This window comes from Nyctibius grandis, chromosome 26 (assembly GCF_013368605.1).
Source record: "Nyctibius grandis isolate bNycGra1 chromosome 26, bNycGra1.pri, whole genome shotgun sequence".
Taxonomy (NCBI): domain Eukaryota; kingdom Metazoa; phylum Chordata; class Aves; order Nyctibiiformes; family Nyctibiidae; genus Nyctibius; species Nyctibius grandis.
This window is the reverse complement of record NC_090683.1, coordinates 7,137,703-7,158,658: the sequence shown is the minus strand read 5'-3', so window position 1 is coordinate 7,158,658 and position 20,956 is coordinate 7,137,703. Positions and strand designations below refer to the sequence as shown.

The window sequence follows — 20,956 nt, the reverse complement described above, 5'->3', positions numbered from 1 at the left end:
GCCCCGCAGCCCCCGCCGCGGCCGCGCTGGGCCTTGGGGCCCCCGCGCACAACGGGGAGGCCGCGGCCCCCCAGGCTGAGCCCAGCCCTGGAGCGCGGCAGCCCCGCCTCAGCGCCTCCTGGTCACGGGGCCCGGCTCCGCCAATCATAGCGCGCCTCCTGGTCACGGGGTCTGGCTCCGCCCAATCAGAGCGCACGCCCGCCGCGGCCAGCCACGCGCCGGGCCTCAGCCAACCACGCGACGCCTCTCTCCCTCTGCGCCTGCGCGTAGCCAGCCCGCGGCGCCCGCGCCCTTCCGATTGGCCAGCCTCTCCGCCGGATGTGACGTCACCGCGCGGCGCGGAAGCGGGGAAGATGGCGGCGCCGCGGGAGCCGGGCGCGGAGGCGGCGGTGGCGCGGCGCATCGACCCCGCGCGGGAGCCGGGGCTCAGCCCCGAGCAGCGGCTGCTCATGGCGCGGGTGGAGCGCGCCCAGCGCCAGCGCGCCCTGTACCGGCGGCTCCGCGGCCGCAACGCGCTGCTGGCGCTCGGCGTGGGCGCGGTGGCGCTCGGCATCTGTATCCTGCGGGCCGGGCCGGGGCGGGGCGGGGCGGGGGGGCTGCGCCGGGGCCGCGCCCGCTGTTTCCCTTAACACCCCCCCAGACGGCTACACCTTCTACTCGGTGTCGCAGGAGCGGTTCCTGGACGAGCTGGAGCAGGAGGCGGAGGCGGCGCGGGCGCGGGCACAGGCGCGGGCCGAGAGCGCAGCGAGCTGAGCGCGGACGGCCCGGCCCGGCTCCGGTACGCCCCGGGAGGGAGCTGCAGGACGGGCCCCGAGCACGGGGCAGCCGCCCTTGCGGGGCCTGGGCCGGCACAGCGCTCGGTGCACCGGGGGTCTTCTCCCCTGCGGGCAGCCGCCTTCCTCCGGAGAGCGGACAGGGCCCTGCTCCTGGGAAGGGCAGGGCTGCCCCGGTGCCCGTCACCCTCCCCAATAAACACCCGCTCTGCAGACTGCGCCAGCGCCTGTCGTTAAAGCAGCTGGTGGCCAGAGTCCAAGGCAGGATCCTGCCACCCACTCTGGCAGCTGCTCAGATGGGGGAATTTTCTGGTTTGCTCTTCATCATCTTTTATTGTGAGCCAGCAGCAAGGACAGTGTCCACGAGTCCCACCAGACAGACACAGACAGACCCCGTTTGTATTTAATTTGTATTTATGAAAACACTTTCCAGACATCAATTTGTAACAAAGTGCACCCGCTGCCGTTCCTGGTGCACCGGCTGTCGCCTACGGGGCTGAGCGAAGCCCCTTCCCGCTCCGCAGCCGGCATGTCCTGGGCTGCGCAGAGCGAGGTGAGGGTGGCAGCGAGCAGGGCAGCCCGGGGCGGTGGGCACGGGCCCCACGCGTTGTCCCAAGCAGGGCTGGAGGACAGCGCAGTGGCGGGGTGGGGGTGTGGGGTGACTGGGGTGCAGCGAGGGGGTGGCTGCGCGGCGCAGGGCGGCAGCAGGCCCGGTTCTGCCCGTGCGGGTTCAGCTCGGGGTAAAGCCACGCAGGGTGGCAGCGCCTCGCACGCATCCTGCAGCTGGGCCGGGCATGAGCAAACGGGCTGGGAATGGCGGGGAGGGGGCCGGGGGGGCGCGAGGGGGGAGCAAAGGGGAGGACAAGCGCGGGACAGGCCTGTGCTCCTGCCAACACAGGCAGCAGGTACCTTGCCGTGCGCAGGGCTGAGGGGTGCAGGGCTGGGCGGGGGGCAGAGGCGGGGGCCAGGCTCCCCGGGGGGCCACCCAGCTGGCTCAGCTGCCCCTGGGGCTGGCGCTGTCCTCCTGGGGCTGGCGCGGGGGCTCTTGCCCACCCCGGGGCAGCAGGCACTTGGTTGAGGTAGTTCACGAAGTCACTCCTGGCCAGCCGGCTACTGGGGAGAGACGCAGCGGTGAGGGGGGGCCCGCCGGGAGCGCCGTGGGGCCACGGTGGGGGGATCAGCCCCCCGCCCTTACCATCCAGCCGAAGTCGTCGGCGAAGGTCACCCCCTTGCTCAGCCGCTGCTCCTGCGAGCCGGTGCTGCTGCCGCTCAGCGAGTTACGGCGCATGATGCCTGCGGGGACAGGCCGGCCCTGAGCAGGGGGCACCGACGGGGCACAGAGCTCTGCCCAGCGCAGCCCCGGCCCCGGGGGTCCCGTCTCGGAGGGAGCTGGGGCCGGGGGCTGGCACCTGGGGGCTGCGCCAGCTCCAGGCGCTGCAGGCTGTTGCGGCGCGAGGGGTTGAAGCTGCCCTTGGAGAGGCGCCGCTGGCGGCTGGAGAGCATGGCGGCGGGGGAGACGATGCCCAGCGGCGGCTGCTTCCCCATGCGCAGGTACAGCTCCTCGATCTCCTTCTTCTGGGCGCTCTGCAGCAGCTGCACCTCGGCCAGGTGCCTGCGGAGGAGATGGGCGCTGGCAGCCGAGCCCTGCGCCCCGCGTCCTCCCGCCCAGGGGGGCAAGGCCTGTCCCTCCTGCAGCCCCTGCGCTGCCTCCGGGCACAGCCGCCGCCCGGCTCCCCGCGGGGTCACTCACTTCTGGCGCAGGTTCTGCAGCTCCTCCCAGATCTCCTCGTCCTCGCTCTCGGTGTCGTCGCTGCTCGGGTAGGAGAGGCTGCGGGAGTAGCTCAGCCACACCTGGCTCGGCGCCGGCTGCGGCGCGCTCTCTGCGCCCTCCTCCCCGGGGCCCTCCCGGTCGCTCTCCGCCGGCACCGCCGTGCCCTCCTCAGCCACCGCCTCCTCGGCCCCGGCGTCCTGCTCCGCCGTCCCCAGCACCGAGGCCGAGTCGCTGCTTGAGCTGCCCCCGGTGTCGGGGGCCGCGGGCAGGGGGGAGCCGCCGGCTGCCGGCTCGGCACCGTGCCACTCGCCCTCGCTGCTGCCCTCGCTGCTGCCCGGCACCGGGGGCGTCACGGCCAGGTCCTTGGTCGGCGTCACCTGGAACCGGCCCAGGATCTGGGGCTTGGCTTCTGCCGGGACAGGGGGCGGTTGGGGGGGTTCAGGGCACGGGGGCTGCGGGGCCGTCGCGGCGCAGCCTCGGCCCTTCCCCACCTCACCTTCGGTGATGGGCGAGAGCCGGGGCTTGGGCACGCCGGGGGCCGGCGACTCCGAGACGATGAGCGGGTGGCTGGGCCTGGGGGAGCCTGGCGGCACCTGCGGGCACCGAGCACCGTCAGCCGCCCACCCCAGGTGCCCCCATGTCTCCTGCCCCCCCCTGCTGCGCCAGGACCCACCGCCCACTCAGCACCCCTGGCACTGAGCCCCACCTCGAGCGGCCCCGGGGAGCCCCTGCCACCCCCGTACTCACCGTGGTGCCCTCGGGGCTCCCCGGTGCGGCCGTGCTCAGCGATGGCGGGGGACTCCCTGCAGCCTCGCTGCCTGTGGGGCATGGTGGGGCTGGTGCCAGGGGAGGGGATGGCGTGGGCCCCCCGGCCTTGGGGACATCGGCCCCCGCTGACTCCGGGGTCCCACCCCCGGCCGGGGCGGGCTTGGCCATGCTGGCAGGGTCGGGGTACACGAAGCGCGGGGGCCCCAGGACGAGGCTCTGCGGCCGCGGCAGCAGCGGAGGGTAGAGGTGCCCGCCCGAGCTGGCGATGGAGGAGACGGCGGGCAGCAGCGTGTGGGCCACGCTCATCACTGCCAGGGAGAAGACGTTGGCCAGGGACAGGAGGGGGGCAGTGGGGGACCAGGGCGTGCTGGTCACGGGGGGGCTCAGGGGGCTGCTGGGCCCGCTGGGGACAGGGGACGTGGGCAGCGGGGACAGGAGGGCTGGGGGCAGGGCCGGTGGGATGGGCCCCCCCGGGGTGCTCGGGGGGGTCTGCGGGAACACGGGCGACGCCGTCAGCCAGGAGGGAGCCGGAGAGACGAAGGGCCAGGTCTGCGCGGAGCCTGGGGGGAGAGGAGTGTCGGGAGCGTCCCTGACCCCCGAGGCCACCCAGCCCCTCCGAGCCCCGCGCCAGCGAGGGACCAGCCAAGGAGGCCCCGAGGGACCGACGTGCCGGGCCCTGCCGGGGCTGGTACCTGCGGGGGAGCCTGGCAGCGTGGGGGCCGGGGCTGCCGGCGGCTCCGGGGGGCTGGCGAGGTCGGTCTCCGACGGGGAGCTGCTCGGCACCGGCAGGACCGGGGACCGGACGGAGAGGCTGGGACTGGTGCAGCCCAGGTCTGCGGCACAGGGGTGACGGCCAATGCTGAGCCGAGGCAGGACGTGCCCCGCGGTCCCCCCTGGGCTCAGCGGGGCTGTCACGGGGCTGGGGGACACGGGCAGGGCCCGCAGGGACGTACCGCTGAGCGAGGACGAGGAGGAGATGGAGCGCGAGAGCTCCTGCAGCTGCAGGTCCACCTGCCGAGGGGGACGCGGCTGAGCCCAGCGCCGGGGCAGAGCCCCCCGACAGGCTGAGCCGCGCCCCCCCACGCCGGCCCCACCGCGTGCGGGGACAGGAGCCGGTGGCTCCGTGGGCAGGGGGCACCACGGCCCATTGCAGGAGCGGGCAAGTGACCCGGAGCCGCAGGCACAGGGCTGCTCCTGCCCGGGGCTGGGTGACCCTGCACCCGGCCCCCTCCCCGCCGGGCACCCCGGGGCGGGCAGCACCCCCAGCCCCGCTCAGCGTCGGTGGGTTCCCCCGTGCTGGGCACTCACCGGGCTGCCCGCGCCGCGCTCGGCCTCGGGGCTCTCGGGCAGCCCGGCGCCGCCGCGCCCGTCCTTGCGCAGCAGGGTCTCCACGCGGTGGATGATGTCCCGGATGCGGTGCACGAAGCCGTCCCGCTCCGACTTGAGGATGAACTCGTTGTGGACCTGGGGGCCGAGGGGCCGGTCAGCACCCGGCCCAGCCAGACCCCCGCCCTCGCCCCCGCCCCGCGCTCACCATGACGGCCGCGATTTCCTCGGGGTTGTCCCCGTCCAGGTCGAACTTGAAGGTCACCATCTTGTTGTTGTAGGTCTGCAGCTGGCACTCCACCACCCGGTCGCTCTTGTCGGAGATCTGTGGGCAGCGGGGCCGGCTCAGCCCGGGGAGCGCCCGCCCGCCCGCCCGCGCCCGCGGCACTCACGTTGGTGATGCGCAGCCTGGACCGTGCCCGGCGCCGCAGCAGCTTGCCCGGGGCCCGCTTGGGCGGCAGCTCCGCGCTCCACTCGCTGGCCGAGAGCCCCTCGCAGCCGTCGCTCATGCCGGATGCCACGTCCGAGGCGTAGCTGCGGGACCCCCAACGCCGGAGCATCAGCGCGGCCGTTCGCCGCCGCCGCGCTCCCGCCCGGCCCCCCCAGCCTCACCTGTCCACCGGGGAGGAGAAGCCGCTGGCGGGGGGCAGGCGCTCGGGGGGCAGCTGCACCGCGATGCTCTGCGGGGAGAGCGTGGTGTGAGCCCGCGCCGCAGCCGCCCCGGCCCCCGGCCCCGCGGGGCCCCGCTCACCGTGGGGAAGCAGCGCGTGGGGCGGGCGGGCGGCAGGCTGGGGGGTTCCTCCGCCGAGAAGCTGCGGTGGGCCCGGTCCGGGGAGTCCAGGAAGCCGGAGGAGCTCAGGTAGCCGTCCGTCTCGCAGTCGGCTGCGGAGGAGCGCTCGCGTGAGCACGGCTGGAGCCGGAGCCCCCTCCCCACCCGCAGCCCCAGGAAACGGCTGTGGGGCTGGGGGCACAGCACGGCTGGAGGTGGGCAGGGACCCCCCCCGCCCTGCTGTCCCCCTGCCCAGCGCCTACGCACAGGTGGCCGAGGAGTAGCTGGTGTGCTGGTAGGCGAAGTGCTGGTGCTGGTCAGCCTCGGGCTCCTCGGGCTCCGGGGGGAAGGTGCTGCTGAAGACGGAGTCCCCGGAGCCGGGGGTGGCCGGGGCGGGCGCAGCGGTGCCGGGCAGCACCGGGGACTTGAGCTCCTCCAGCAGCTGCTGCTCCGGCTCCGCAGGCGACGGCACGTCCTGGGCGCGCTTCAGCTTCTCCCGCTTGCGCTTGATGGCCACCACGCAGTCCCGCACCGCCTTGGCCACCAGCTTGTAGTCGGCCTCGCAGACGAAGCCCAGGACCACCTGCACGGGAGGGGGCTCGTTGCGTTGGGGTGCAGGGTCCCCGTGGCGCCCAGGGTCCCCCCGTCCCTGCACTCACCATCTCCTGGGCCACCTCCTCCGCCACGTCCTTGTAGAGCTCGAAGAGGAACTCGATGGCGTTGTTGTCCTTGTACTTGCCGTGCAGCTTCTTCGTGTCGTCCATGCGCAGCCAGAGCTTGAGCCCAGACTTGACGCCGTCGTCCTCCTCGGCCAGCTCCACGTGCACGCCCGTGTCCTCCTGGAAGAAGGAGTGCTCCAGCAGGTCCTGGATGGTGTACCTGCGGGGGGCACGGCTCAGCGCGGCGCCGGGGGCCGGGGGCTCCGCCGCCCAGGCCCCCGCTCCCCTCACCTCTCGTTCTTGTCCATGCGGATGCAGCCCTCGATGATCTCCTTCAGCTCTGGAACCTTCACCTTGTAGAAGCTGCTGGGCTTCAGGCCCTGGGGGCGACGGCGTCAGTGCCAGACCCCGCCATGGCGCCCGGGGCTGACCCCGGGTTCTGCGGGGCCACGGTGCTGCCGGACGCTCCTGGGCAGCCGCAGCCCCCGGCGCCCCCAGGCTCAGCCCCACCGGCAGCAGGGGACACATGGGGACAGGGCTCCCGGTCCCACCAGCCCGGCAGCGGCTCCCGTGGCCGGGACACGTGTGCCTGCACAGGCAGCCGGGGCCAGGACGCCCTGGGGCTGCAGGTTTCCACCCCAGCGGGCAGGAGCTGGTGGGGACCAGCCGGGGCGGCCGCGGTGCCTGGGGCAGGGGGTGGCCGAGCTGACCCGCTGCCGTTCCACCCCATTAATGCGCTGGCAGTGCCTGGCACGGGGCCACGGCCCCGGGGTCCAGCCAAGCCACGGCCCCCCCCGCCCCGGCACGGCCCCGTCTCACTGCCCAGACTATTTTTAGCTGCTCGCACAACTTGCTCGGTGACACATTTCGGGGCACAGCGAGGCCAGACAGCTCCGTCCGACCGGCCCCCAGCCCCTGCCCCGTTCCCCCCCGGGGCCACTCACCGAGGTGACCTTGCGGTAGATCTGAGCCGCGTTCTGGCACTCGGAGTAGGGGTACTCCGAGGTGGCCATCTCCAGCATGCACATCCCGAAGGCGTACACGTCCACCGCCTCGTCGTACTTCTCCTCGTACATCTCCGGCGCCATGAACTCGGGGGTGCCTGGGGGGGGCAGCGGGCTCAGCACCCCCGCGGTGCCAACCCCCCGCAGCCACAACCCGTCCCCACCGGCACCGTGCCGGGGCCCACCGATGACGCTCTTGGCGAAGGAGGCTCTCTTGAGCGTGGCCAGGCCCAGGTCCCCGATCTTGACAGAGCCGGTGGGGCCCGTGATGAAGATGTTGTCGCACTTGAGGTCGCGGTGGATGATGGGGGGCGAGCGGGTGTGCAGGAAATGCAGCCCCCGGAGGATCTGCCGGCTCCAGCGCTGCAGCACCTTCAGCTTCATCTCCTTGAACCGCTTCAGATAGCTGCCGAGGGACCCGCGGGGCTCGGACCCACGCCCCGGCCCCGGCCCCAGCCCACCCTCCTCGGAGCCTGTCCGGGCCTGGGTGCTCAGGCAGGGTATGAGCAGGGGCTCCTGGTCCCCTCCTGGTCCCTCCCGGCCGGGCAGCACAGAGAATGTGGCCCCGGCGGAGCCGACCTCCCTGAGCTGCCGGTACCGGGAGCCAGCTGGGGCGAGCGGCCGGTGCTGCCGCCCTGCTCAGCGCCAGGGTGCCCGGGCCACGCCGTCCCCGCACAGGACAGTGCCAGTGAAGCTCCCGGGTCTCCAAACATCCAGCTGCGACCCCCGATTTGTGTCCCCAGCTCCCAGCCCTGCCCCACCATCCACCCGGATCCCACCCCAGCCCCTCATCCCCACCTGAATGCCCACGTCAAGGGCCCAGGCCGGGGGTGCAGCCCTGTCCCTCGCCTCCCCGTCACCGCAGGGACCCCGTCCCCTCCCTGCTCACCCCGACCCGGCGGCCCCCGCTCACGTTTTCAGGGTGCCGGACGTCATGAGCTCGGTGACCAGCACGATGCAGATCTGCCCCTTGATGGTCGACTTCCAGGAGTCGTAGAAGCGGACGATGTTGGGATGCTGCAGCCCCTTCAGCATCTCCACCTCCTCGCTGAACCGCTGCCGCTCCGTCTTGGACAGCTTCCGCGTCTGTGGGAGGCAGCGGGAGGTGAGGGGGGCACGCGGGGGGCACGGGGGGACACCCTGGCTTACGAGAGACCCTCACATCCTCGTCCCCACGCGCTACCTATGGGGCAGGGGGGCTGCTGTGGCCCCAGCGCAGAGTGGGGTCAGCCCTGCACAGGGGCTCACACGGGGCTGGGGACACCAGACCACGGTGTCACCCCGCCCAGCCGGTCCCGCACCCCGTCCCCCGCGGCGCTGCTCTGGATGGAGCCGCTCTCCCCGGTCTGGGGAGGGACGGCCAAAGTCCCCCAGCGAGAAGCCCGTGTGCTTCCCTGCCGTGAAAGCTGCCCCGTGCCGGGGCCACCCGTCCCCGCTCCCGCTGCCCTTCACCCCGAGCTGGCACCCACCACCCACGACAGGAGGGGACAGCCGCGGCCCCTCTGCCCCCAGGACAGCCCTGCCCGCCCCGGGCACCACTGGCCCCCAGCACCGGGCACCGGCACGGCCGGGTGCCAGCAGCCTCAATGAGGCCTTTGTTGGGGAAAGTGGGTGGGAGAGGCTCCAGCCCAGGTTTTTCCATGTTCCTCCTGCTCGAGTTAATTAAAATGGAAACTGAAGCCGAGCGCTGACACAGGCACTGAGCGGAGCTGGGCCGGGGCCAGCGGGGGGGACACAGACCCCTCGTCCTGGAGGGACACGGCCCCGCAGTGCAGGACGGGGGGAGCCGGCCAGACCCCCAAGGAGCCGGGTCCTGCCCCGAGCCCCGGCGGGAGCGGGAGCAGAGCAGGAGCAGGAGCAGGAGCAGAGCAGGAGCAGGAGCAGAGCAGGAGCAGGAGCAGGAGCAGGAGCAGGAGCAGGAGCAGGAGCAGGATCCCCTGCCACGACCCAGCCCAGGACCCCGCCGGGCCCTGCAGAGCCTGGGGGCCGCCCAGCCGGGACCCCCGCCCAGCTGGGACCCCCCGCGCTGCCGCAGGGGCCATCGCGCTCCCACCGCCAGGCGCTGCCAGAGCCGCGCTCGGCTCCTGCGCCGGCCGCTGCCGCCCCCCAGCCCGGGCAGCTTTCGTAATGTTTTCGTTGCATCACGGCCGGGCTGGAGCCGCTCCATCATCCCCCGGCTTTAACAGGCGCTCGGGGACCCGGCTCAGCCCAGAGGAGAACCTGAGCCCCGCTGCAGCGCATGAATGGGACCTTTCATACCCGAGCAGGAAAACAGCAACCGAAGCCCCTACGCGGCACCACAGGCTGCCCTGCCCAGCGCCACGGCTGCCCCCAGACCCCCTGGACCCCCACTCCCCACCGAGGAGCCCGGAGGCTTCACTGCGCCCCACACACCTGCAAGGGCACGGGGGAAGCCAACACGGGCTACAACAGGGCCAGGGAGGGAGTCACAGGCAGCTGTGGCTCTGCCAGCTCGGCAAGAGGGGACCCCGCTTGGAGCGGTCGTGCCAGCGCAGCCCCCACCGTGCCACCCTCAACCCCAGCCAGAACCCCCGGCACGAGGCCAGGGTGCCGGGGGGAGCCCAGCTTGTCCCCCAAGCCTGTGCCAGGACTGCTGGGCTCACCCAGCACTGTTCCTCCCACACCACCAAAGCAGCAGCTGGTCCTGCAAATGGGGGTCCCAACGTTCTCCCCACCGAGCACCGGCAGCGGAGCCCAATCCAGGCCCAGCCTGGCCGGAGGAGCTGCTCCTCCAGGGCCTGGGCATGGGGCTGGGCAGGGCAGGGGCAGGCAGGGCTGCCAGCAGAGCCCCGCCGCCCACACTGCACCAGGGACACCGTGTCCTCTCCTAGCAGCACCTCGTGCAGGGCAGAGGAGGATGCTCCGGGCCAGGAGCTGGGTGGCAGTGGTCCAGCCCCATCCATGAGCCAGGAGCTGGCTGCCGGGGGGCCCGGCACGGCCAACGGCGGGAGCCGAGGCCAGCGCGGGAGGAGGCAGCGCCGGGCACGGTGGCCAAGGATGGCTCCCGCCTCTGCGGTAGGAGGCTCTTCCCAGCGCGAGGACGCACCGGCACAGAGTCCACAGCCCCCGCGGGGCTCCCCGGCTCCCGCAGCCCCCGCGGGGCTCACATTCCCAACCCCACAAATCCCCACGTCTCATCTCCTCGGATAGGCAGAGCTCCCGGCCCCGTGCGGGGCTGAGCCCCGGGCGCCCCACGGCCTCGCCAGGCTCAGTCGAGGACGATTCCCAGCCACAGCGCGGGTGGGATGGGCTGGGCACGTGATGGACGGGATTTTGGGAAGATGCAGGAATTTGGGAAGAAAGGTGCCCCGCAGCCCCCGGCCGAGGTCACCTGCCTGCCCTGGGCGAGGGAGCTGGGGGGGGGCATGGCAGCGCCCACCGCAGGGAGCCCGAGGGGACTCACAGGAAAACCGCTCACGGCCAGGTATTTACAGCTCGATCCCGCTCCGGGCCTCTGGTTTCCTCCCCGCTTCCTCCTTGCCCACAGCACCTACCAACAGAAATAGCCCCCGGGCTAAAGCTGGAAAGCACAAACAGGTCACGGCGGGGCTGCGGACGCGGGCAGGAGGCAAAGACAGACGCTGCGTTCAGGACTGGGGGCAGTGGCACCGAGGGACGGGGACGGGCAGGTCCCAGGGGGGTCCCACAGGAAGGCAGGGGACAGGCAAAAACGGCCTCCAGGTCGGCAGGCACCGGGGAGGGAAGGGCAGGGCGAGGAGGGCACGGAGAGCTGGGATCTGGGATCAGGAGCCGTCACGGCAGCTGGACACGGCTCTCCGGAGCGGCACAGGTCAGGGCTGAGGTTACGTGTGCACGTAGAATTGAAAGGCAATAAAAGGAGAACTGTGAAAGACACAGGACAAAGCTATTTTTAAAAGGGCAGAACCACAACCATTTTTATTTGCGGTTCCAAATCCCATATTTGTGTCACAGTGTCTGATTCTTTGCATGATTGCTGAAAAAAACAAACTTTTAAAAGTCTGCTTCTGTGCTCTCAGCCCCTGGTGGGATGTGGATTTTGGGGCAAGAGACACTGGATAAAGAGCAGTCAGCGGGACAGGGCTCAACAGGGGCTGGGGAAGGGAGAGGGCTGGGGAGGGAGTGACGGGGGGCAGGCGCCGGGGCCGCATGGGACCGGCCGGCCCTCGAGGGGCTCCCCTGGGAGGGGGACGGCGGTGGCAGAGGGGAGCCAGGTCTGCCAGGTGTCCCAGACACCGCGGGACACTCATGGGACGGTCCCTGACAGGAGCTCGGTCTCTCCCCACACGTCCCCGCCAGCCCCCCATGGGCCAAGCCAGCGGCTCCCGCAGCTCCAGGCCGCACTGGCCCAGCAGTGGGGCTGGCGTGTGCCTGCTGGACTCGGGGCACGGGAGCATTTTTGCTTCCTGATCCCCCTTCCTCCACGTGGTGGGTGCAGCTTCATCCCCCCGGCACCCACCTCGCAAGACACCCTGCCTGCACCGCGGCCAGTGCTTCGCCAAACAGAGCCCCACGTGCCCACGGCCCCTGCCCTGGGCTGCAGGATGGGCACCGGGGCCACATCCCCCCGAGTTGCCCTGGCACAGTGGGGTGGGGACAGGGGCCCCGCAGGGCAGCGCAGCCCGGCCGCGGGGACGGGCAGGAGGGCAGAGAGCGAGCCGGGCTGCCAGCCCTGCCACACGTGCCGGCTGCCAGCGCAGGGGAGCTGGGGCACGTCTGCAGCGAGGGGCTGGGACCTGCAGGGAGGGACGCGGCGCCAGCCAGGAGGGAAGCGCCTGGCTCAGCTGATGCAGCCCGAGAAGGTCCTGGGCTCGCCAAGGAGAGCCCTTCCCTGCCAGCAGCACCCGCTGCTTCCCCGTGCCCAAAGGGACACGAGTGGAGCTCCGGAGCGCCGGGCAGAGCCGGGGGCTGTGCGAGGGAGGGAGCGCGGAGCTGGCTCTCAGCTGAGGCAATTGTGCAACCCGTGAAGGCAGGCGGAGGCCCAAGACCTCACCTTCCTCGCCGACAGGCCCCAGTCGCCCCCCAGAAATCACCCACCGCTATCTCAGGATCTTCTTGCACTACTGGGCTGCAGCCGCCCCGAGGACCCGGCCCGGGCAGCCGCCTGCAGCTGCACCAAGGTTTTAGGAACAAGACAACAAACTCGCAAGACACGTTTTTCTGTGTAAACAAGGACTTGGACCTTCCCGCCACAGCGGCCACCCCAGGGGCAGGAGCCTGTCGCAGACTTTGGACTGCGCCGAAGCCCCTCCCCAGGGGCTCCAAGGAGAACAGGGAGCCCCACGCACGGCTCCCCCCGTGCACCCCCATGGACAAGATCAGGCCCATCACAAGCAACGAGCGGGAGAAGGCGTTGCGGGGGCAACACCCTCACCGCTGCCCTCAGCATCCCCCTGTCAGCATCCTGCTGCCAGGCCGCGGGGCAGCGAGGGCACAGAGCAGCGAGGCAGCAGACAGGAGATGGGGACACTGCTCAGGGACCTGGAAATCCACGGGCCCAGGTGCTCCCAGCAAAGAGCCCCTGGCAGCATCGCAGAAACCACACGCAGGTGCCCACGGACGCCGCTTCAGCCAAGGTCAAGCGGCCAGAGCACACCAAGGTCACGCCGTACCCTGCTCCCGACTGACGCCCAGCCCAGGCTCGCTGCAGGCACGTGCTCCCGAGCACGCTGAGGGCTATCGGAGCGAACCGCGGCGCCAGCTCCAGCCCTGGCACAGGCGCAGAGGCTGGCACCGGGGAGGGCACCCCTGCCCTCGCTGCCTTTCCAAGGGGACAGCTGCAAGCGGGCGTGCACTGAGGAGGCAGCGGGGTGCTCAGCCCCGGCAGCGGGGTGCTCAGCCCCGGCAGCGGTCCTGGATCCACCCGTAAACCCCCGGAGCAGGGACGGGCAGCGGGAGCGGGGGCACTCGCTGTGCTGCACGGCGCAGGCAGCGAGAAGGCAAATGGAAAACAGTGCGTGCGGGGCGGGAGGGCCGGGAGCGGCAGCGGCACGCAGGGAGCCTGGGCCCGGGCCAAGAGCCCCGCGCTGCGCCGGGGCACCGGCGGGGCCGGGCTGAGCGGGGGGCGCGGGGAGCCCCAGCCCGGCTGCGGGGGCTGCCCTGCCCTGCCCGGCCGCACACGGGCACCGACGTGCGCGGCAGGAACGGGGGATCGCGGGTCCCCGCGCGCCTCGGGGCGGGCTCCGGCCCCGCGGCTCCCGCACGGCAGCTCGGGCAGAGGGGCTCGGGGCCGGGGGGGCTGCCCACGCCAGGGGAACGCACGTGAAGGGTCCGGCTGCCCCTCCCGAGCCCTCTGCCCCGGGGCGGGGGTCTGCGGGAACGGGCAGGGCGCGGGCGGCCGTACCTGCAGCTCGCACCAGGCCACCTCCACGGTGGTCTCCGTGTCCAGCCCCTTGTAGACGGTCTTGAAGGAGCCGCGGCCGATCTCGATGTCGAACTTGAGGAACCGGCCGTCGGGGGAAGTGGCGACCGCCCGCGTCTCCACCTCCTCGCTCTCCGTCTCCTCTGGCTCCCGGTGCCCGGCGGCGCCCGGCGGCGGCGGCGACCCCTCGCGCCCCCCGCCCGGCGCCGGGCAGCCCAGCAGCTCCAGCTCGGCCGAGCTCCGCCGGTTGAAGCGGGAGGAGGCGCGGCGGGAGTCGCGCCCCGAGGGCCGCCGGGCGCGGCTGCGGTGCGGGGCCCGCCCGGGGAGCCCCGGCCCCGGCTCCGGCGCGGAGCCGCCGCCCGCCCGCTCCGCCTCGGGCTGGGACATGGCTCCGGCGGCGGCGGGATCGGCCGCCGGCATCGGCTCAGCCCGGCCCGGGGCGGCGGCTCCCGCGCAGCTTCGCACCTGGTGCCGCCGCGGCCCCGCAGCCAGGACCGACCACCGGGCCCCGGCCCCGGCCCCGGTCCCGGCCCCGCCCGGCGGCACCGCCCCCGCCCCGCCCGGGCCCGCCCCCGCGCGGCCACCGCCCCCCGCCTGCGCTGCGCCACCGGCCCCGACACCGGGCACCGGGCACGGAACCGGCGCCGGGCACCGGCCCCGGGCACGGATCCGGCCCCGGCCCCGGCCCCGGCGCTGCGGCAGCAAACACGGGCTCCCGCAGCGGGCGAGCGCCCCGCAGCCCCGGCCCGGCCCGCGGGGACCGTGGGCATCATCCCCCCGCCCCGTCCCCCCGCTCGGCCCCGGCCGGGGGCACTGCCCGGCTCCCGCCCGGAGCTCCGGGGCCGCGCTGCCGCGGCGCTGACCGGGGGGCTCCGAGCCCTCCCTTCCCCTGCGGGCAGCCCCGGGGGGCTCCGGGCGGTGGGGCCGCTGCCGCTGGAGCCCCGGGCGGGACGGGCCGTAGGAAAGTGCCAGCTCAGACATTTCCTCGGAGCTCCCGGCTCGGGGTCCGGAGCAGCGTGTCCAGGAGCCCCGTCCCGCTCCCCGGGCTGCCATCGGCCCCGCGCCGTCCCGGACAGCCGCTCCTCTCCGGGGTCACTGCGGTCCGAAATCCTGAAATTAGGGTCACGCAAATAGGAAGATAGGAGCGCGTGTGTCAGCCCTGGGCGAGCCAAGAGCCTGGACAAGAGCCTGTTGTCTCTCAGGTTAAAGGAGGAGGTTGTTCTACCGGTGAGGCTGTTTACACAAAACACAAAGCAATTGAGGCCGACGCTAATTTATTTTTCCTAAGGTCAGATTGTTTCTACTCAACGATGCCGGAAACATTAAGGAGCGGATCGACAAGGGAGCGCAGCCACGTCCTCCTCGAACACCAACCCAGCGCACGCAGGGTGATGCAGGGCTGCTGCAGCCCCAGCCCCGCCGCGGGCCACGTCCCGCACAGCCGCAGCCCTGGCACAGGCGTGTGCTTCAGGGGCGTCCAGCTCGGCTGTCCCCACCTGGGGAGCCCAGAGAGCGAAAACCGGTCCCAGCTCCTCGCTCCCTCTGCACGGCAGCCGCTGGACAGACCCAGCACGTCCATGACGGGGGCCCGAGGGCAGCCAGCCCCGAGCTGGGCAGGGAGACCAAACCCACCTGGCTCCAAGTGGCCACAGGGCTCCTGGCCAGCCAAAACGCTGCCCAAGCCCCTGTGGGCTGGCTCTGCAGCCACGCCGCCCGGGGGTCCCTGCCAGGGCCCCATGCTGCCCAGGCACAGGGAAGCAGCCCAGGCTGGCAGAGAGCCCGAGCTCTTCAGCAGGAGACATGGAGCCAGGCAGGGATCTCGGCTCGGTCTCTGGCAGGATCGCGTCCCCTTATCAAGTATTTTCATCATGAAACAAGATGCCTCAGAAGATCCCAGCGGAGCAGAGCAGCGTCCCGGCCCCAGTGAGGCCCCTGCAGACAGGAGAGGAAAGTCGGGGTGAAGTTTGCTCCAACTGCTGCCCTCCCACACCTCCCCAGTGAACACCAAATGCTGTCCCACACCACGAGCTTGGCAGGGGGGAGGCAGCTCGGGCAGGGGTGCGGGTCCCCTCCCGACCCAGCCCAGGACACCAAACTGGAGCCAGCTTGGCCTGAAATCTGAAGGCTCCTGCTCCTCGATCAGCCGCCCATCGCCGCGCTCCGACGGTGCCGCAGCTCCCCGGCCGCTATCAGGGTGACATTTCTGGGCTGCGGGTGCCAGCGCCAGCCCTTCGCTTTGAGGAACCGCTGCAATCAGGCAACGTAACCCATTTGTCACTTGCGTTTGGCTGCCAGGAAGAGAATGGGGACTGTGTAATTGCTCTCCTCAGGATTAGATCACAGACCAAAGCCCTGCTCAGCTCCTTGCTCCAGCAAGCCCTGCCAGAAATTGTCTGTTCCGACCCCGGAGCTCGGGGCGGGATCACGGAGGGGCCGGGACGGGTCCATGCAGGCGTCCCCGCAGACGGGGGATGCGCAGCTCGGGCTGTGGCACCGGCCCCGGGAAGGGTCAGAGCAGAGGAGGGCTCCGCAGCCACCCAGGGCTGGCTTCAGCGTTGGCTTCAGCCGCCCGTGCCCGCGGGAGCTCCCAGCCTTCTCCTGCCACGTCCCTCCTTGCCCTAACGCACACGAGTCCAGGGAGGAGAAGTCACCCAAACCTCAGCTGCGGCTGTAACCTGGGCAGATAACTTGGGAGGATTTCCTTAGCCTGGAGTGGCAGATGTAACCCGCCTGCAAGTTTATCCCAACACATAAATTTATCAGACTGGAACAACTCCTGCTCCAAACCAGCCGCATTAAATAAAAACCCTCCCGGCATTTTTCCTTCCCTGACTGGCGGGATCCGAGTGTGCACGGCCTGATAGCGCCTTATCTCAGCACCAGTCCCCCGACCTCCGCCTCGCCCTGGCCAGCAAGCCCTAATCGCCGTGGCCAGACATGGCAACGGCCTCAGAGTGGCCACGGGCCGAGGCGGGGGCTGCACCAGCCCCCAGAGGAGATGCCACCTTCCCTGGCGAGCCCCTTCCCAGCGCTGCAGGGCCAGGCTGTGTCCCAGCCCATGACCACATCGTCAGACGCTGTGAATAAAGATAAGCCAGTTCCAGGGGACAATTAAAAGGCTTTGTTTGACCTGCGGCAGGAGCTCACACCACCACGAGCCACAGATTGCCCCGTCCCCTGCAGAGGGAAGGGCCAGGGAGCATCTGCTCCCTCCAGCGCCACAGCGGCTCTTCCAGCCCCAGGTCCCATTCCACGACCCCGGCAATTGCCAGCAGCATCTGCCAGCACCTCGCTGCTGCCACGGCGCCCGGCACAGGGTCTGTCCCACATGGACCTCACCAGCATGGCTGGATGCAACCTTTCGTAACCGGCCGAGAGCGTGCGGAAAAAGTAATTTTCACCACGTTCATTCTGGGAGCGGGGGACGTACTCTTCCTCCTCCTCTCACTAAGTAGGAAGCTGAAAAAGAGCAGTGAATCACTGCCCGGAGCGCCTTGGAAGGAAAACGGCTGGTTTTAGGCTTATCTAATGTCACATCAGCCATTTCCTAAGAAGGGAGCAAATTTAATTAAGAACACGGACTCGCTCAAGGACACCGGGTTACGTACAGCGCACGCAACTGGGAGCACAATGCGCAGGGGCTGGCATCGCGTCCAGGGGGAGCAAACACAGACACCCCGGGCCCGGCTGCTGAAGGCATTGGGGACCAAACGCCGATGCCGTCAGGCACAGAGCAGCCAGCCCAGGAATGTGGCTCGCTGCAGGGGTACGAGGGCAGCAGGAGGGGAGGGCACAGCAGCCAGGGAGGGAGGGAGTCAGTGTGGGCAGTGTGGAGAGCGGGGAAGGGGCAGATCTTGGATGCTGAAACAAGCCCAGGGCAGACACTGGCAGTGGATGATTCCCACAGAGACTCTCCTGGCTGCAGACATGGAGGGAGGACACCCCGTCCCACCAGTGAGCCCTGCTTTGGACCCACAAACTCAGCCTGGAGTCCAGCATCTTGTCTACACTGAACATTATGTACTGCCGATGGCGGCTGTCAGCAGCCCTGAGCCGTCCCCCAGGGCAGGGCAGGCAGGACAAGCTGCTCAGCACCGGCTGGGTGCAGACGGCTGAACCGTGCCAGGGCACGGGCACCGCCCGCTCCACCGGATCCTGAGTGACCACGCGGGGTCTGATCAGAGGTTGCCCCAGCGCTGCAGCCCCCCTGCAAGCACCGAACGCTCGGGCAAAGACCGGGCAAGGCGAGCGTAGTCCTTCCCTGGCACGGTTGTCCAGCTTCCCTGGTCAGCGATTAAGGATTTACCGGGTCAGAGAGTGTACCTGGGTCGTGGTTTCTGACGAGCTGGGTACTTTGCTGTCAGCACTGAGAATCTAACAAGTCACCCTCTACCAGCTGGGGCCATACAGAGTGTATCCCACCCGCTCTGCAGCAAACCCATCAGCTCCCAGTGGATTGCACGTGGAAAATGAAAGTCCAGCGTTGCCCTGAAGACAGGCAGCGAGGGCCCGCACGGTCCGCAGCTCCGGTGTGTGCAGAAAAGCCCTCGTGCTGCCTGCTTCCCTCTCGGGGGGGGGGCTCGGCGGGCCCCCCCTCGCCCCGGGTCGCTGCTGTGCTCATCTGGCACAGTAAAGAAATGCAGCTGAAGGGCAGGAATCTGCTACGCTGCTGCTTTGTTTCTGATGGAAAAACAAAGATAGACGAGAACACCCAGGCTGCTCTATAAATACATCTCATTTTAATTACTTCAAATTAGTTCCTCGGCATCCACCCCACTGCGCTGCACAGCCTGCTTTGCAGCAAGCACACATCATCCTGCCACTGAGGGCTTCGACACCACAGCAGTGACAGTGATTTCCTTGTGCTTGCTGTCACCTCACTTGGCAACGCAGCAGGGACCGTGGGCACCTGCACACGGCTGGCAGGAGGGACGCAGGTGCCCTTCGAGGCCAAGCTCAACCAGCCAGCTGAGGAGACCGTTCCGAGGCCTTCCCAGGAGCGGGGATCGGCAGGAGGAGCAGTCCCATTATCTCCCTCCTGGGTGGTCCCTCTCAAACACAACCAACAGGAAGAAAGGACAGACAGAGGCTCGCTGAATATTTCTAAGAAGTCACGTCTTTGGAAGGCTTCACAGATTCTCCTTGCCCCAAGGAATCCCGAGTACGCAGCTGCTCGCAGTCACGGCTTGAAACCAGGCCGGGAGACCGAACCCTCACAGCAAGAACCGCTCCAGCAGCCAGGGAAGGGCGGAAGGGAGGGGGCTCCTATCAGAAGAACTTGACGCCTCGGCCATCGTCCAGCGTGATAATTTCAGCCTTGTGCTCTTGCTGCAAGGCTTGCAGGGCACGGAGCAGCATAGTCTCATCCAAGCCGTGGAACTCTAGGGAAGGACAGAGATCCTCATCAGCAGGGGAAAAAATAAAAATCACATCAGGAAACAAACAGGCTTACACAGTCCCGGGACGGGTGGCAGCGAAGCAGAGGGCTCGGCAGAGCACCCTTCAGACTCCAGCACCGTAACACTACGGCAAATCCAGAGTCACACTACGCCGACAGGCTCATCACTACAGCAGGAACAAAGCCTGAAGGTCAACAGACAGCAGGGAACGAGTCGCAGCAGCCTCAAAGGCAGCGCAGACGGCATAAAACCAAAACACCTCGCACCTCACGCCAGATAAAGAGCCGGGCACTAGGAAGGCTTGTGGGTCAGGGGGAGGTTTAAATTGCCAACAGCGATAACTTTGTTCATGCAAAGCGGTAAAAAAGCCTCCAGAGCTGCACTCACCAGTGGTGATCGGTGTGAGCTTGCACAAGCAGTTAAAAAATATACAATCTACAGAACTATAATCTGACAACACACTGTTTATGCACTCAAATCAAGCGTGCTCTGAAAACCTGCTCCGGAACATGACACACGACATTACCTTCATTCTCTGTATCATCTCCGCTGGCTAATTCATACAGGGTAAACACAGAGTTGGTCAAACCATTCTTCAACACCTAGAAACATAAAAGCAAATAGCAAATCTCGTCTGTGTGATTTAACATCCTCAGCACGATCTCTCGTACATCTCAGTGCAAGTGGAACGGAACGTGGACAGCACTCGATGAGCAAAAACACCCTGGAAGCGCTCTGGGGCACTGGAGAGCCAAGAAACGACGCCTGAGGAAGCAAAGACGGTTCCTTTCCCTGCACCTCTGCTCGCTCTGTCTGTGTGTTTCGCAATAAGGACTCGCGCCACATGAAGGCAACGCTGCCCTGTCCTCACTACGGAACAGACCACTGTGCATCCGCTGCTCAAACTGCATCTTACGGCAAGTTAAAAGCTCTCTACATCTCTGTGCTTCTCTGCAACAGAGAGAAACGGAAGAATAAAGGTAAAAGCGGTGAGGAAGCAAGAAAAAAATATTACAATGGTCTTTTTCAGAAGTCGCAGCCAACACCACCTGCCCTCCCCAACACAGAAACCTGGTCCAGGGGGCAGACGGCTGCCGCGCTCTCACCCACTGGTAGATGAGCTTTCCCCATTCTTCTGGTCTCCTCCACATGATCAGGAAACTGGTTTTGTTCTTATCCAACCACTCCAGGTTCCCTAAAATCAACGGGGAAAAGGCGTTTAACCAGAGCACGAGTCTGCAGAAACGGTCACACCTGCAGATGTCACGGCCCGTGCCAGACGTTACGCCTGCGGGTCCCCGCCTCTCCCCGCCTCTCCCCGCCACGCCACCGCCCGCACCAGCTTCCCACCCCCCCCCGTGCACAGACCCCCAGTTCCCTCCGGAGCCGCCGCCTCCCCCCGCCGCCCGCTCCGCCCCGGGCACAGGCGGCACCCACCGTTCTTGCGGAGCTCCTCCAGCACCACCTGGATGGACTCCAGCGGGAGCTGCCCTGGGCGCGGGTTAAGGAGCCGTTCACGGACCGGGGAGGGAGGGGCGGGCGGGGGGCGCGGGGCACCGGGGCCGGGCCCCAAAGGATACGCTGCAGGCGGCGGTTGGCGAAGAGCGGGCTGTCCTGCGCCTCCCGCACCGTCATGGCGGGCAGCCGGTGCCGCTGGCTGTAGGCGAGCGCCAGCGCGCACCAGGCCGAGAGCTGCTTCTGCCGCGTCTCGCCGTTGGGCTGCAGCCTGCGGGGCTCCGGTCAGCGGCGGGGCCGGGCGGCTCCGCGGGGGGACCCGGCCCGGCCCAACCCCCGCCCCGCCCCGCTCCCCCAGGTCCCGCACCCCCCGCCCCGGCCCCGGTGCGGCCCCGTCCCGCGCTCACGTGAAGAACGGCGGGAAGCTGTACTGCCACGGCCACGCGAAGCTCATCGCCGCCGCCGCCACCTTCCGGCCCGCCGCGACCCGCTTCCGGCCCGCCCCGCGCAGCCCCGCCCACGCCCCGCCCACCTTAACGTAACCCCGCCCCCCGCGGGGCCCCCGCCCCGCCCTCACACGAAGCCCCGCCCCCCGCACTAAGCCCCGCCCCTGCCCAGTGCCCGCCCCGTGCCGGTGCTGGCGGCGGCCCCGGGTGTCCGCGGCGGAAGAA

The 20,956-nt window shown here is 69.5% G+C and overlaps 3 protein-coding genes across 4 annotated transcripts; 1 reads left to right on the top strand and 2 right to left on the bottom strand.

Annotated features, from left to right (window-relative positions):
• Nucleotides 1-326: 326 nt before the first annotated feature.
• COA3 (cytochrome c oxidase assembly factor 3) lies at nt 327-991 on the top strand. Its single transcript, XM_068418990.1, has 2 exons — nt 327-555; nt 641-991. The coding sequence occupies exons 1-2, from the start codon at nt 354-356 to the stop codon at nt 751-753; spliced, it is 315 nt and encodes a 104-aa protein (XP_068275091.1). The 5' UTR covers nt 327-353; the 3' UTR covers nt 754-991.
• Nucleotides 992-1,169: 178 nt separating this feature from the next.
• WNK4 (WNK lysine deficient protein kinase 4) lies at nt 1,170-13,915 on the bottom strand. 2 transcript variants are annotated; one of them, XM_068418986.1, is made up of 20 exons: nt 13,414-13,915; nt 7,984-8,156; nt 7,256-7,476; nt 7,011-7,168; nt 6,358-6,446; nt 6,067-6,286; nt 5,675-5,990; nt 5,390-5,520; nt 5,251-5,318; nt 5,031-5,172; nt 4,847-4,963; nt 4,621-4,776; nt 4,266-4,323; nt 4,005-4,145; nt 3,292-3,872; nt 3,041-3,137; nt 2,524-2,953; nt 2,183-2,385; nt 1,969-2,066; nt 1,170-1,886 (listed from the first exon to the last, which is right to left on the bottom strand). In XM_068418986.1, the coding sequence occupies exons 1-20, from the start codon at nt 13,849-13,851 to the stop codon at nt 1,884-1,886; spliced, it is 3,840 nt and encodes a 1,279-aa protein (XP_068275087.1). In that variant the 5' UTR covers nt 13,852-13,915; the 3' UTR covers nt 1,170-1,883. The 2 variants fall into 2 exon arrangements, with proteins under 2 accessions (XP_068275087.1, XP_068275086.1); XM_068418985.1 differs by having other exon boundaries at nt 1,170-1,883.
• A 4,233-nt stretch (nt 13,916-18,148) lies between these two features.
• VPS25 (vacuolar protein sorting 25 homolog) lies at nt 18,149-20,782 on the bottom strand. Its single transcript, XM_068418746.1, has 6 exons — nt 20,693-20,782; nt 20,411-20,556; nt 20,268-20,321; nt 19,937-20,025; nt 19,357-19,432; nt 18,149-18,812 (listed from the first exon to the last, which is right to left on the bottom strand). The coding sequence occupies exons 1-6, from the start codon at nt 20,737-20,739 to the stop codon at nt 18,700-18,702; spliced, it is 525 nt and encodes a 174-aa protein (XP_068274847.1). The 5' UTR covers nt 20,740-20,782; the 3' UTR covers nt 18,149-18,699.
• Between the last annotated feature and the right edge of the window lie 174 nt (nt 20,783-20,956).